This window comes from Rhinichthys klamathensis, unplaced genomic scaffold (assembly GCF_029890125.1).
Source record: "Rhinichthys klamathensis goyatoka isolate OS25496 unplaced genomic scaffold, OSU_Roscu_1.1 h1tg000216l_1, whole genome shotgun sequence".
Classification (NCBI taxonomy): domain Eukaryota; kingdom Metazoa; phylum Chordata; class Actinopteri; order Cypriniformes; family Leuciscidae; genus Rhinichthys; species Rhinichthys klamathensis.
In genome coordinates this window covers 1653498-1669655 of record NW_026606741.1, presented here as the reverse complement: position 1 = coordinate 1669655, position 16158 = coordinate 1653498, and the positions used below count along the sequence as shown (strand labels likewise).

The 16158-nt window shown below is 38.5% G+C and overlaps 1 protein-coding gene across 1 annotated transcript in view; it reads right to left on the bottom strand.

Moving 5' to 3' along the window:
• cwf19l2 (CWF19 like cell cycle control factor 2) overlaps window positions 1–16158 on the bottom strand; it is a 47344-nt gene that overhangs the window by 19853 nt on the left and 11333 nt on the right. Inside the window, exons 5-9 of the mRNA XM_056264134.1 lie at window positions 12591–12710; window positions 11054–11147; window positions 10110–10225; window positions 6560–7290; window positions 2490–2595 (exon numbers count right to left, since the gene is read on the bottom strand). Coding sequence (XP_056120109.1) covers window positions 2490–2595; window positions 6560–7290; window positions 10110–10225; window positions 11054–11147; window positions 12591–12710 — 1167 coding nt within the window. The remainder of the gene's footprint in view (window positions 1–2489; window positions 2596–6559; window positions 7291–10109; window positions 10226–11053; window positions 11148–12590; window positions 12711–16158) is intronic.

Genomic DNA, 16158 nt, shown 5'->3' with positions numbered 1-16158 from the left:
CGGCTATAACGCTCAATATCCCGTATAGCCTATTTAAGTAGTTAAATTAATATAAAGGGGCGATTTGTCCACTAATGGCTTAAATGAAGAACTACTAGTCGACTAGAATAAAAACTTTAGTCAGAGGCAGTTCTTATTCCACATATCTCGAACCAGCAGGCCATTCTGTGTTGAGCGCGCGACCCTGAGCTGAATGAGCGAGCGGAGGGATATTCAGAAATGCGCTCTCCGCTCATGCTCTGATCGGAACAAAGGAATATTAAAGTAATGAATCATTAGTTTATATCTTATACACTGCCCATACACTACCCATCATTTTAATCCCATATCAAACACAGTATGTTATGTCTACACTCACCGGCCACTTTATTAGGTACACCTGTCCAACTGCTCGTTAACACTTAATTTCTAAGCAGCCAATCACATGGCGGCAACTCAGTGCATTTAGGCATGTAGACATGGTCAAGACAATCTCCTGCAGTTCAAACCGAGCATCAGTATGGGGAAGAAAGGTGATTTGAGTGACTTTGAACGTGGCATGATTGTTGGTGCCAGAAGGGCTGGTCTGAGTATTTCAGAAACTGCTAATCTACTGGGATTTTCACGCACAACCATCTCTAGGGTTTACAGAGAATGGTCCGAAAAAGAAAAAACATCCAGTGAGCGGCAGTTCTGTGGGCGGAAATGCCTTGTTGATGCCAGAGGTCAGAGGAGAATGGCCAGACAGGTTCGAGCTGATAGAAGGGCAACAGTGACTGAAATAACCACTCGTTACAACCGAGGTATGCAGCAAAGCATTTGTGAAGCCACAACACGCACAACCTTGAGGCGGATGGGCTACAACAGCAGAAGACTCCACCGGGTACCACTCATCTCCACTACAAATAGGAAAAAGAGGCTACAATTTGCAAGAGCTCACCAAAATTGAACAGTTGAAGACTGGAAAAATGTTGCCTGGTCTGATGAGTCTCGATTTCTGTTGAGACATTCAGATGTTAGAGTCAGAATTTGGCGTAAACAGAATGAGAACATGGAACCATCATGCCTTGTTACCACTGTGCAGGCTGGTGGTGGTGGTGTAATGGTGTGGGGGATGTTTTCCTGGCACACTTTAGGCCCCTTAGTGCCAATTGGGCATCGTTTAAATGCCACGGCCTACCTGAGCATTGTTTCTGACCATGTCCATCCCTTTATGGCCACCATGTACCCATCCTCTGATGGCTACTTCCACCATGTCACAAAGCTCTAATCATTTCAAATTGGTTTCTTGAACATGACAATGAGTTCACTGTACTAAAATGGCCTCCACAGTCACCAGATCTCAACCCAATAGAGCATCTTTGGGATGTGGTGGAACGGGAGATTCGCATCATGGATGTGCAGCCGACAAATCTGCGGCAACTGTGTGATGCCATCATGTCAATATGGACCAAACTCCCTGAGGAATGCTTCCAGCACCTTGTTGAATCTATGCCACGAAGAATTGAGGCAGTTCTGAAGGCAAAAGGGGGTCCAACCCGTTACTAGCATGGGGTACCTAATAAAGTGGCCGGTGAGTGTATTTTATCTATTTAAAAAAATATATATATCACGTTTTTAAGTAGGCGAAAGGCAGAGAGCTGTGTGTATTCTTCTTCCCTTTGCCACATCATATCTCTGTGAGATGGGCTTTTCAGCTGTTTCAGTTTCACTGAAAACAAAGTACAGATCTCAGCTGAACATTGAGCTTGACTTTTGAGAAATTGTGCAATTCAAAACAGGCTCCTTGCAGCCACTAATGCAGGGATAAATAGACCTGTCTTGCCAAATGGATTTCTATTCTTTTCTATTTTTAACAGATTGCAAAGTGGCACTTTTATTTCTTTTCTATTTTTGAACTTGATACCAATTTTGACACAGGCGCATTTTATTTTCTCTATTTTTTAAAGACTTTTTATTTTTTACTAAAATTGACTAAAACTTGACTAAAACCTTTTTTTGTTTTCGTCGACTAAAACTTGACTAAAACTATTAAGTTTTTAAGTGACTAAAATGTGACTAAAACTAAAAAGCATTTTCGTCCAAAAGACTAAGACTAAGACTAAAACTAAAAGGGCTGCCAAAAACAACACTGGTTTGACAACAGCAAAACATACCATCGGTTTCTGACAGTCCACTTTTAGCATACTGTACAAGAACAAGTCAAGTCACCTTCATTTATACAGCACTTTTAACAATATGTGACCCTGGATCACAAAACCTAAGCAAAAAGAGATCGCTAGTTAATACCACTAACAAGGCTCAAATTAGCCCCACACTAACACGGCAGCATAATGAGGGTCCTTACATGCAAACCGAAGCATTGAGAACTTTGTAAGTGTATAGACAGCTTAATAAGAAGATACTTTACACAGACAGTACAGTTAGCACATACAGACAGGAGCCATCTTGGAAAACAGCTTCCTATTTAGACAACATTTTTGATTTCAGCACAGTTTTGATGAGCTCACCGTGTTTCCCATGAGTTCTGCCTTGACCAGTTTGGCTCCCAGTTTATTCATCTCTTCATCCGTTAGGATCAGCTCTTCCTCCTCCTCCTCTTCCTCACTCTCTGAACTGGAAGATTAGCAAACACAATCAGTTTTAGCATAACTAACGTTCACAAAAGTATGAGTAAAAATGTCAAGAACTTGTATAGAACAAATCAATGTCCCATGAATCCATTACTAGATACGAATTTCTAACAGTCGTGTTGATTCACACAGATTTGCTTACGAATCACGTTCGACCAATTAAACGAAAAAGACCAACGCAAAACAACGACACAAATTAGATTACATATTACATAAATGGAAAATAAATTAATATATTATTATAATATAATATTCATATACATCATATATTAATATATTTTATAATAATATATTATTGAAATATATTATATTGCAATAAATGTAAAATATATTGTGCTTTATAATTAGTACATTTTTAGACTTCCTCATATTAATATATTTTATAATAATATATTATTGAAATATATTATCTTGCAATAAATGTAAAATATATTGTGCTTTATAATTATAACTAGTACATTTTTAGACTTCCTCATATATAGAGATTTTTTGAAGAACTGGTTCTTCAAAAAAAAAAAAAAACAGTAGTTAAAAATAATTACAATCATTCTTAAAATAAGAAATAGCTGAATTATTTGATGGTTTGTCTTATTTTAAATTATTTTAATCCAGTGTCAGACAACCAGCAAAATATTCAAACAAAATGTTGCATGATGGGCGAAAGGGTCAGACTGTGAGTCTGTGAATGTGCAAGACTTATGATTCATGAGCCAATATTAGTAAATCACTAGAAGTATAAAATAGTGCAGTAGATAAAACTATTTGCGCAACAAACCAGTGCGTTTATAATTACGACAATACATGCAAATATTATGGTAAGAAACGCTTGTTTGCAATATAATGCAGTATAACAAGCTGTTTTGTACAGCTAACGGCTTTGACAAACACGTTTTTGGTTTTAAAACGCATCTTTTTCTCTCCATTTTGTCCTTCCATCCACACTGAGACGGCGTTTCTATTCTTGAAAACTAAGCTTTTTGAAAACACACTCCAAAGTGGATGAAATTGAAAACGCGTTTCGTGTTGTAGTGTGAAGTCAAAACAAAGGTATTTAAAAACGATGACGTAAGTTTAGTCATGTGACGCGTATTGCACCAATAGATATTCGTGTTTATAACGGGTATTGTGCCTGTTATGTGCTGTTCACTTTCACGCCGTTCCTAAAATATGTTACTTTGCTCACTCTTCACATCACAGTCCTGCAAATATGACAGAAAATTTACTCGCATTTGCTGTCCTGCGGCAAACATGAGAGTTTTACACCAAACATATGGTGAGTGAGCGCAACCTGGACGCATCAGTGAATGCTGAGATATTCTGCTAAATAAAATTATCCTGCCAGATTAGAATTGCGCGATGACTTTATTATTTATTTTTCCATCTGTATCATCTTAGTGAGTTTTTTGAGGGTTTACGCATATAAGTACGATGAAATTAGTGATTTCCGATGTTTCGGTGTGGATGAGAAACTTCTGGAAAAGCCCAGTGTGGATGGAGAGGGTTTTTTAAACAAAAACCCCGTTTCCAAATGTATCCGTAGACGTATTAATGTAGTTGAGCTAGGGCTGGGCGATATGGCCAAACATTTTTTTTTATATCAGTCGATATCGATAATTATCACGATAAATGTCAAATCTTTATTTCTTTCAAGTTTAAAGGCAGATTTTTGCTCCTAAGTGAAAGTTGTAGAAACCAGAGCGTTAATTGTGGTTTTAAACTAGGCCTACTCTTTATTGTCAGAACATATCATGACAAACACTTGCCAAACAGGTGAACATTTCATAAATCTGAGGTAAAACATCATTTGTCATTTTTCCTAAACAAAATAAATATCTGAATAGAAAAATATATTTCTTAGTTTCTGCATGTGCTAATGGGAGATATTGTTAAGTCTTGAAACAGGTTTGTGTTGCCTGACTTTGATGGCTCGCATCTTCAGCACAGTTTGCAGTGCAGGCTGCAATATTAATATTACATGTTTTGTCTCAAAATGGATATTTGACAGTGAGTAGACAGTAAATCTGCATCCTAACTCAAGCTAATACTACTATGTTAAATTTATGTTCATTAACAAAAACAGTAACATCTGTTAAAAAAATTAACTACCACATTTTTATTTGGTAAAATGTAATATTCTGAGTTTTATTCAAATTAACCATTGGTTATCCAGTATCATGCATTTAGATCGTGATAACCACAGATAAAGCCAGGCATAGCCTATAGCACCTCACTATCATGGCAAAATGTAACTTTATGGTTTCTATGATATTTGTATGAAAAAAAAAGTAGCCTAAATACATTATTAAATACTGTAATTATATTCAATTAGCCCTGCTTACTGAGAAGGTGCCGTGCACAGAAGCGATGTCAAGGGAGTCTCCTGATTGGAGGTAACTCACCAAGTTCACATATCGCGTCTTTTGCGCGCTCGAGGTCGTTATTTCAAATGTAGGCGCACGGGAAGCGCGCTCATAATTGAAGCGACGCGCTCATTTTTTTCAGGAGCAGCGAGATGAACATTTTTTAATCTTTTCAGTATGGGGGTGCACCCAAACACGTGGGTGTTTTTCTCTTCTCCGTAAATAAATCCTTTAGCAGAGCTACAGCAAGCGTTTTTGTGTGGTGGAAATCCATTAGCTACTAAAACTTCTTTGTCGTTGTGGAGAGCGCAGTGCATGGTTGTATAGCAACGACAGCCATGGGAAAATCGGACCGAATTTTACTATTAATAATAAAAAATAAGCTACTGTGCATTATAAATGTCAGGAATTTATCTTTATTGACCCATTCTTTTTATAAAGATGATTTAAAGGCTGAAATATGTGAGGTTTATCTTTTTATAAAACCTTTTTTGTCAAAAGTTTATTTGAACGTGTACATGTTATTAGATAACATAAAACACACTCCTTTAAAATTTGGCCATCATCATTAATGTTATTAACTTGGTGAATAGATTTCATTGTGTATTAGGCCTTCTTTTTGAACAAGATTCTGTGTTTAACCGTGATCATTTTGATCATCGGGGTGAACGCTCGAAGGGGGTCTCGCCCAGGCTGTAATTCAATGTAGAACCGCCACTGGCTACTAGGCTAACCTTACAGTCAATCCATGGTAAATGGATTCAGTATCAATTCATATTCTGACTGTATCACAGTGTGTCTCCTGTTCGTCAGCGCTGTTTCATCTGCCTTTAAACTGGTTTAAATCACTGAGACGTTTGTGTTCTTCGCTTTTTCAATCGCTTCTCACTGGATCTCGTGAGCGAGACGATCAGAGTAAGCGCGTCTGCTCTAGTTAGCTCGCGCTGCCGTTTGGACTTTGAGCCGAGCGGATAAAGTCCGGGAGGCGCGCGCGGTTCAAATGAGTTTCGTTCCGCTTTTGGCGCATAAACATTATCGAACATTTATCGAACTCTTGATATCGTTTTATCGAGAAAAATTATAGCGCGATAATTATCGTTATCGTTTTATCGCCCAGCCCTAAAGGCCCGTTCACACCAACCACAACAACTATAAAGATAACGATAAAGATAACTATATGCGTCCACACCAACGACTGATAACGGTCTTTTTATTCTAAGCACGCGCGCGCCCGCGCTGCGGTTTCAAAGTAGACCTTTAAATTAGATTGGCTGTCAGTGTTTTATCGTTCGACAGCTGGAAAAAAATCGTTCTGAAAGTGATCCAAACGATATCGTTCCTCATATCTTTATCGTTATAGTTGTGGTGTGAACTCTGTTATTCTTTAATATGGAGAACGATGTTTAGAATTATATCTTTATCGTTATCGTGCTTGGTGTGAACGGGCCTTAAGTCGAGCCTAAAAATACCTGGAAGGGAGTGACACCGGAAGCCAGACACAATTTACAAATGGGGGCGCCACTATGAGGTAGATCGAGTGAAGTGTCTTCTCGTCTAAAACCACCAGCTCCTATTCTTCATTCTGACCTGCTCACTGTTGTTGTTTTGCTCTCCTCCTGCAGGGCGGCGCTCTTCTCTGTGTGTTTCTGTGGGGTTGGCGTCGTCTTTGAATCACTGCTCTTCCTCCAGGCAGCTACAACCCCATCATCATCATCATCATCAGGTTTTCTGAATCCTGTCCTCTGATTGGACGAGGAGCCCTTCTGCACCCCCCTCCTCGACGCTGGCCCTGCGCTCATATCCTCGTCGGCATCGGAGGGTTTGAGGAACTTGTCACTGAGGCTGTACAGAGAGGAAGTGATGCGTCTCTGAGACTCCGGATCCTCGTCTGGATCCGGCCCGGATCTCTGATCGCGTTCCTCGTGGTCGAGAGACCTTCTCTCAAAGTCTCGTTCTCTTTCTCTCTCGGTATTTGGAGATTTGTCTCGCCGTCCTCTCCTCCATTCTCCATTCTCTCTCCCTTCTTCTCTCTTCCATCTCTCTCTCCCTTCTTCTCTGTCGTCTCTTTTCCATCTCTCTCTCCCTTCATCTCTGTCGTCTCTTTTCCATCTCTCTCTCCCTTCATCTCCATCATCTCTCTTCCATCTTTCATCTCTGTTGTCTCTCCTGCATCTCTCTCTCAATTCATCTCTCTCTTCTCTCCTCCATCTCTCTCTTCCCTCGTTTCGGTCTCCTCTCCTCTCACCCCTCTCCTCTCTCCTCTCTCCATACGCGACCTCCTCCGCCTCTCGCAGTTTCCTCTGGAATTCCTCCATGGACTACAGAGGGAAGAGAGAACCATCATAACACATCATTAAGGCCGGTTTCCACCGAGAGCCGAGTTTAGTACATGTCACCCTCGGTGGGAAACGGTACCCATAAGGGTTTTAGGGATTCGGGATGCAGAAGAGAAAATAACCATGAGCTCCATATGTCAACATGATTTCAACTTAATAAAAAAAAAAAAAAATTTATGAGCTGTACTACCCAGCAATCCTGAAGAAAAAGATCAATCTTTTTTACTTATTGCATTTATCAAATATTGGAATAATATATCATTAAAACTCACACACACGTATACATACATATAAATATATATATATATATATATATATATATAGATAGATAGATGATAGATAGATAGATTCAAATATTATAAGACTATATTATATTATGAATATATATTAATATACAGCCTAATAAACCTACTGGCATTTATATATATATATATATATATATTTATATATACACACAAAGATGATAGATAGATAGATACAAATATTATAAGACTATATTATATTATTAATATATATTAATATACAGCCTAATAAACCTACTGGCATATATATATATATATATTAGTGCTGGGCCGTTATCGGCGTTAACGTGCTGCGTTAACGTGAGACTCTTATCGGGCGATAAAAAAAATAGCGCCGTTAATCAAAGTTGGGTTGGGATTATAAATAGCTTTTTCGAATATCGTTATATTTTCGCGCAAATCTAATGTGTAGTATGACGCCGCGCCTACTGTCACAGATCGCGCAGTAGGGTATTTTCCTGTCAGGGACACAAGGTGTACTTTTACTTTGTTACGTTGGGCGACGTTCCTCTCGTTACTTTATTTTAATGCAATACGTTGTTAAATGAGTTTATTCCAAGCGCGCTGTGTCCTTGTATGGGCATGAGCGATGCTCATTTACAAATGAATCACTCTTTTGAGTCGATTCTGTTCAAAGACTTCATCAAACAAGTTGTCAGATGATCTGTCTAAATCGGTTCGCGAATCAGTTGATCTGTTCAGTTCCTCGCGCACTGAATCGTCTGAAGCGCTTTCAATTCACACTCGGAGTCGAAACAGAAGATTTAAATTAAGAGCATCAAGAGCGTTGGATGAAGTGGCCGATCTACAGTCTAGTCTAGTGAATGCAAATCTGCAAATGCATCATATTTTTGCCAGCGATGAAGATTTTTATTAGATGAACATCTTCGTAAGCTGTCTGTGAATGAATGATTCCACAGGACGATACATTCGATTTCATTTCATTCAGGTAACATTGTGTGTGTATTGCGCGTGTATTGCGCAGTGGCATAATCACACGAATAGTTTACATTGATTGAAACTAATTTGTTTAAAAATGAGGCTATTGCAGTAACAAGGCAGGTTCACATAAAATTCTTATGACATATGATGACATTATTTTTTGATCTAACGAGCATTGGCGATGCAAAAACGTCGTGCGTATTGTTTTTTTTCTCTTCCAATTAGCCTACTATGTTAAAAAAAAGGACGAAAACATGTTACTTGTTCAATTAATAAACAGTTTGTTTGATGACAAATCGCTAAAGATGAAATTGGCCTCCCTTTCTGTCATTGCGTTTTTTTTTTTTAACGATATTCGACTTTTGCTCATCGATTGTCGAATGGCATTTTTGGCAGAAATGCACATCCCTACGCGAGGCAAACTATTCTCAAAGACTTACTTTTAGTCATTATTTGGGTAGCACACATATTCTGAATGCCTTCGGGAGAATTCAAATGAGCCATTTTAATCTAGATTAATCTAGATTAATTTCAATATTAATCTAGATTAATCTAGATTAAAAAAATTAATCTATGCCCACCTCTAATATATATATATACATAGATGATAGATTCAAAATTATAAGACTATATTATATTATGAATATATATTAATATACAGCCTAATAAACCTACTGGCATATATATATATATATATATATATATATATATATATATATATATATATATATATATATATATATATATACACACACACAGATGATAGATACAAATATTATAAGACTATATTATATTATTAATATATATTAATATACAGCCTAATAAACCTACTGGCATATATATATATATATATATATATATATATATATATATAGATGATAGATTCAAAATTATAAGACTATATTAAAATTATGAATATATATTAATATACAGCCTAATAAACCTACTGGCATCTGTGTCATTACTGTTAATCAAAGAACAAAAGAAACAGAAATCCCTCACTGCTCTTGACTGAATAACTTTTGTAACTTTAATAAGGAGTCATCTATATTTTATTTCTAAAAAGAGTTATTTTACATTATATTTTCAATTTCTGAACTTTGTATATATTTGTGCTATTGCTAATTTGCTTATTTGTTGTTATTGTATTACTGACTTGTCTTTAATAATGTTTGAAATGTACATTAGTTAGTCTAGTAGTTTATTAGTTAAGGCTGCTGATTTGTGTTATTTATATTTAGCTACAACAGAATGTTTTGCAAAAAAACTATCTGACTTTTCCTTCTCTTTTTTTTTACCACATTGGGGAAAATCAATAAGCAGAATCGCAAAAAAAAAAAAATCAAACAATACCCAACCGGCATAAAATTAAATAATATGACAATATTGCATCCTTATTGGTTGCTACAGCGATGAATATACAGCATGACCAGTTTTATGAATGAATGGCTTGTATCGCAGGGGAAGCAACCTTACAGTGTGTTGAATTAAAGAGAGATGTGTGTTTGTTTATCGCTGTGTGTGTGCGTGTGTGTGTGTGTGTGTGTGTTTGCTCACCCCGTATCTCTCCGCCACCACACTCTCCACACTGCGCTGTTCTCTGTCGGCCTGCTCTTTCATCCTCTGATAGGACTTTCTGAGCCAGCTCACCCCTCCATCATTCACCACTCCAGCTGAGGGAGAGAGAGAGAGAAATCTGGGTAAAACATCTGTGAAATAAACACTTCCCGCTCAGCGTGTCCAGAGCACAGATAAGAGCGACTGCACTGTCAACATGAAACACCCCATTCTAATAACGTGACATATTTCAGAATGAAAAATGACAAAAAGAAAATGCAGGGAATCAATCATGAAAAATGAAAGCGGACGAGAGCAGGATGTTGGCTTTAAACCGTCTCTCCAAGAGTCACAGCCAACAAAGCTTTTAACAACTTGGGTTACACTATTAATAGTTTCACAAAGTTTTTTACGAAGTTTGGTCCAAATTGCAGCTGACCACTTAGAAATCGAAAATGTTAAATGCTAACCTTTAACAATCAACATTTCTGTTAATCAAAATAATACGTTAAAATGTCAAAGGAATACATTTGGTGTATGATTTACTTTGAAACAATTTTCCCTCAGAAATTGCAAGTAAATTTCACAAATAATTACAAAGAAACAGCAAGTAACACATTGAATAAAACATGACATTTTCAAGTAGAAAAACTGAAATGGTATTTTCCTGTAAAATGTAACGTAATTTTTTTATGGATTTTTCGCCTGCGACTGTGAGATAAAAATAATCTCTCGAAGTCTGACCATCTCAGATCGTCAAATTTATTATTGATTATTTATTTAAATGCTGAATTACGAGCGGCAAAATGTTCACGCCTTTAAAAAAAAAAAATCGTGATTTCCTCACTTTTGATGTAGGAGAAAATCCATGGTATTTAGGATCGAATCCAATCATACAAGTGTTTTCTAAATTTCTAAATGAGGCCCGTTGTTTCGGCATTCACCTTTTCTAAGCGCAGTTCTGGAGGTGGCCTCTGGGGGCAGACCACTTCCTCCATCTTTCCAGTAAGGGTTCAACTCTAACTTATGAAGACCAGCCTGAGAGAAAGAGAAAGACACGATAAACACAAACACACACTCCTCGTACAACAAAAACACGCTTTACGAAAGTGATCATTTCAACACATGGTTTGAACCGTCTGCATCAAGGATTTTTAACACTGATAATCAGACATGTTTTCTTGATCATCAAATCATCATATAAGAATGATTTCTGAAGGATCATGTGACACTGAAGACTGGAGTAATGCTGCTGACAATTTAGCTTTGATCACAGGAATAAATTTCCACCACGTGCTGTAAGCGATCGACCAATCACAACAGACTGGGCAATCTGACCAATCAGATTAGAGCAGCTCTCAGAGAGGCGGGGTTTAGAGAGACTGAATCTTTGAACGAACCGTTTCAGACACTGAGAGAAAAGAGTTGATGCTGTAATGTATATTATGAGAAAATTAAAGTGTTTTTTGACCTTGGATGCATGTAAAACTATTGTAGGAGAAATCAAAACAACATTAAGAACCTTTAAAATAGCATAATAGAGGCCATTAGTGTAAAGGTGGATCTTCACCAAATAATAAAAAGGAATGTGTCAGTTTTGAGTGTCCTAATGGCATTGATGTCAGCTAGGGGTGGGCGCTATACCGGTATGAACGTGACTACCGGTATTATGTTGTACCATGATGTGGATTTTGCGATACCGAGAATACCGTTAGATATTCATAAATTCAAATTTTGCAGTTATATTGTTTCGTTATTCCTTTTTTTTTGTTACGCTATTTAAAACACGCTGTGTATTCGTCGCACTCTTTCACTGTGTGTCTCTCCGTCTCTGTCACTCACGCGTCTCTCGCACACACACACACACACACACACAGCGTCTGTCTATGAGGCGCCAGACTGGACAAAAGCGAAGCGAACTCCACGAGCGACAGTGAGAGGCCGAGTGTGTCCGAGCATTAGTAAATTGATAATATATAATTACTATATAAGAGGTATGGAAGTTCGATAAATGGACAACAGTATAAATAAAAACAACAAATAAATTCTCACCACTGAATTAGCAGGATGTAGCCTACTTCTCTCTTTTGGTCAGTATACAAAAACCTCTCGGTTAACATAATGTTGTCTTCAATTAGGCCTAAGTGTCAAACCTCTCTGAAATCACACTATTTCATATTTACCTCATGTTGCACGTTTGCACTTTTTGAGAAAAACAATGGGACAATACATTTTTTTTCAGGTCTATGTCCAATTAAATCCCTCACCTTTTTCTAGTTATAGGGTTAAAATACATATTTTGCCTGTAATTTAACTAAGGTATACTAAAATCTCTCATATCGCAATATAATACCGATATCGTCCGGACAGTGAAAAATATGGTGATATGATTTTTTGCTCATATCGCCCACCCCTAATGTCAGCATGAACCCGAAAGAAAGATTTTACACAATGTTGTTTGAAGACACAAACGTCGCTCACCTGTTCAATAGCCTTTGCTTTCTCCCTCTCCACCTCTTTCTCTGCTTCTTTCTGCGCTCGTTTCTCCGCCACGGAGGTCGTCTTCATCGCCAGGAAGTCAAAGGTCATCCATTCATCTCTCTAGGAAAGGTCAAACAGACAAAGACTATAAAAAACTAGATTTAATGTATTGTTATGCCCAATAATAACACAAAAATAAGATTTTTGAAAAAAAAAAAAAACTATTTTTTGCTGCTAACAAAAACATTCTGGAGGCCGGGTGAAAAAGCATTTGTCTGTAACGTGCATCTCATTCATGTAAAGTAAACCTTTCGCGTCTTCATCACGTCACTGGACACGCACACATCGCACCAGCTCTCATTGAAAATGAATGACTTGCGGTTGCTTTGCAAATGGATGTCAGTGTGACGCTCCCTCACGGCTCAGAGAGAGAGAAGAGAGCGCTATTCAATTCCAGTAATAACAGTATTGAAGTTTCCACAAGTGGCTTTGCTGTGTAGGACAACAATCACCCACTCTGACACACTCTTATAATCTCAATGTCTGAAGACTGTGATTACAGACCACAGCCAGGATTGGTCATCGGATCACAGTAAACCGCCTCCATTGAGCAAAGTTATTACACGGCTCTGTGGAATACTTGATTCTGATTGGTCAATAGTGCCATCCAGCGGTATATTATTCCCAGATAACAACCGCTGAGAACAGAAACACAGGCTCATCCGGGTCACTGAAGTCAGCAGCGCTATACGCTTCCTATGAACGGTTTTTCTTCATGGAAGTTTTGCTTTTGGTGAGCTAATAAAATATTAAAACTCAATATTTTGTGTACGGTTATTTAATTATGCCATCCAGTATCGTGGCTTCGCTCAATGTTCTTGTTTCATTTAGTCGCAGCTGCTGCCATTTTGTGACTATTGTTCTGTACACTGTTGGATTATAAGATACAAACACGTACGATTTTAAAACAGTTTAATCTGAAATCAATATCTCTTATCTCCGTAATTATTTAAGTGGTGAAATGCTGTGTAATAAGTGGTATGACATAGCCTGGTAATACCAAACTCTGCTACTTCCGCTTTGCTTCATAGACAGAGTCTGGCATGTCATTAGGGCTGTCACTTTTGTGAAAAAATCCTGTTCTATTTTTGAGACATAAGTGTTCATTGAATTGATTGTAAAATCGATTTTCCATGTCTAAAGACGTTTCCATTTTCAACTCCAAATATAGGCAAATCCACGGACACCTAACAGGCATTAGGACGAGCGTAAAGAGGCCGCTTGAGACGCGCAAGTCAGCAATATTTCTGATGATTTATTGGCGTGAAGTTTCGTGCACAATGACAAACAGGAGCGCAACATTCAGGGATTGAGATTAACACCCTCCGACCCGCCAAATGCGGGTAAAAATTTACTTTGGCGGGAAACGCTGTCAAATCACGAGCCAATCTGGCGTGTTTCTGTGTTTACTCACTTTGCTGGGGAAGTTCGTGTAAGCCAAATCTGCGCGGATTTAGCACAAATACGCAACTCGTGAGTCCTCATGATATATTAAATACATCGTATGGGCAGAATCTGCGCATTTCTGCGTGAAGTACGTCACGGCTCTCAGCCCGCCCTCTGTTCGTTGATTGGCCGGCTGTTTTCAGGCCGGAGGAAAACTGAGAGACGTGTCGATGTCTCAGACTGAGTACAGAAGCGAACTGAAATAGAGCGGAAGTACGAAGACTGATGTAGTCAGGCTAGGTATGACATACAGTATCACTTAAATGTCCGTCTAGTTTGAACTTGCCGCGCTAACAATTGCTCTCTCCGCAGAAGCTTTGCGTTTTAAGACCCTAATAAAATATTTCAACTCAGATCAATATATTTGTAATAAGAGGGATAATGTACATCCAGCCGGTTGTTATCTCAGAATAAACCCCCTTCAGGCTCACGCAAGACCCTCCTGATCACCCTGGGGGGTTTATTCTGAGATAACAACCGGCTGGATGTACATTATTAGAGCCCTATAATTTCCACGATCACGGAATCGCGGAATTGGCTAATTAACGCGGAATCTAGTGTTAACGCGGGGCGGAATCTAGTGTTAACACGGAATTGGCCAATTAACGCGGAATCTAGTGTTAACGCGGAATCTAGTGTTAACGTGGAATCTAGTGTTAACGCGGAATCTAGTGTTAACGCGGAATCTAGCGGGAATCTAGTGTTAACGCAGAATCTAGTGTTAACGCGGAATCTAGCGGGAATCTAGTGTTAACGCGGAATCTAGTGTTAACGCGGAATCTAGTGTTAACGCGGAATCTAGCGGGAATCTAGTGTTAACGCGGAATCTAGTGTTAACGCGGAATCTAGCGGGAATCTAGTGTTAACGCGGAATCTAGTGTTAACGCGGAATCTAGTGTTAACGCGGAATCTAGTGTTAACGCAGAATCTAGTGTTAACGCGGAATCTAGCGGAAATCTAGTGTTAACGCGGAATCTAGTGTTAACGCGGAATCTAGTGTTAACGCGGAATCTAGTGTTAACGCGGAATCTAGTGTTAACGCGGAATCTAGTGTTAACGCGGAATCTAGCGGGAATCTAGTGTTAACGCGGAATCTAGTGTTAACGCGGAATCTAGCGGGAATCTAGTGTTAACGCGGAATCTAGTGTTAACGCAGAATCTAGTGTTAACGCGGAATCTAGCGGGAATCTAGTGTTAACGCGGAATCTAGCGGGAATCTAGTGTTAACGCGGAATCTAGTGTTAACGCGGAATCTAGTGTTAACGCGGAATCTAGCGAGAATCTAGTGTTAACGCGGAATCTAGCGGAAATCTAGTGTTAACGCGGAATCTAGTGTTAACGCGGAATCTAGTGTTAACGCAGAATCTAGTGGGAATCTAGTGTTAACGCGGAATCTAGTGTTAACGCGGAATCTAGTGTTAACGCGGAATCTAGCGGGAATCTAGTGTTAACGCGGAATCTAGCGGGAATCTAGTGTTAACGCGGAATCTAGTGTTAACGCGGAATCTAGTGTTAACGCGGAATCTAGCGAGAATCTAGTGTTAACGCGGAATCTAGCGGAAATCTAGTGTTAACGCGGAATCTAGTGTTAATGCGGAATCTAGCGGGAATCTAGTGTTAATGCGGAATCTAGCGGGAATCTAGTGTTAACGCGGAATCTAGTGTAAACGCGGAATCTAGTGTTAATGCGGAATTGGCCAATTAACGCGGAATCTAGTGATAACGCGGAATCTAGTGTTAACCTGTTAACCGTCACCAGTGCGTGGGCGCTCTGAAGCGTTTTTTTTTTTTAAATAGTTCAAAGTTACTATCATATTTAATGTGATTAACTTGACAAACTATACATCATTAAAACGATATAAGACTCAAGTTTCAGTATTTGACCACTATTGTATTCTGTGAAACTTATAGTGACAGTTATGTCTTAATTTGTGTCAGGAGTTATGAAATAAAAAAATGAGTCGTTACCTTTAATATGAATTATGAGCGTCAGCTGCTCTCATTCAGAAAAAAACTCCCGTGCGATCGTCATGACAGCGATTCACAAAACAACGTCCCTCAG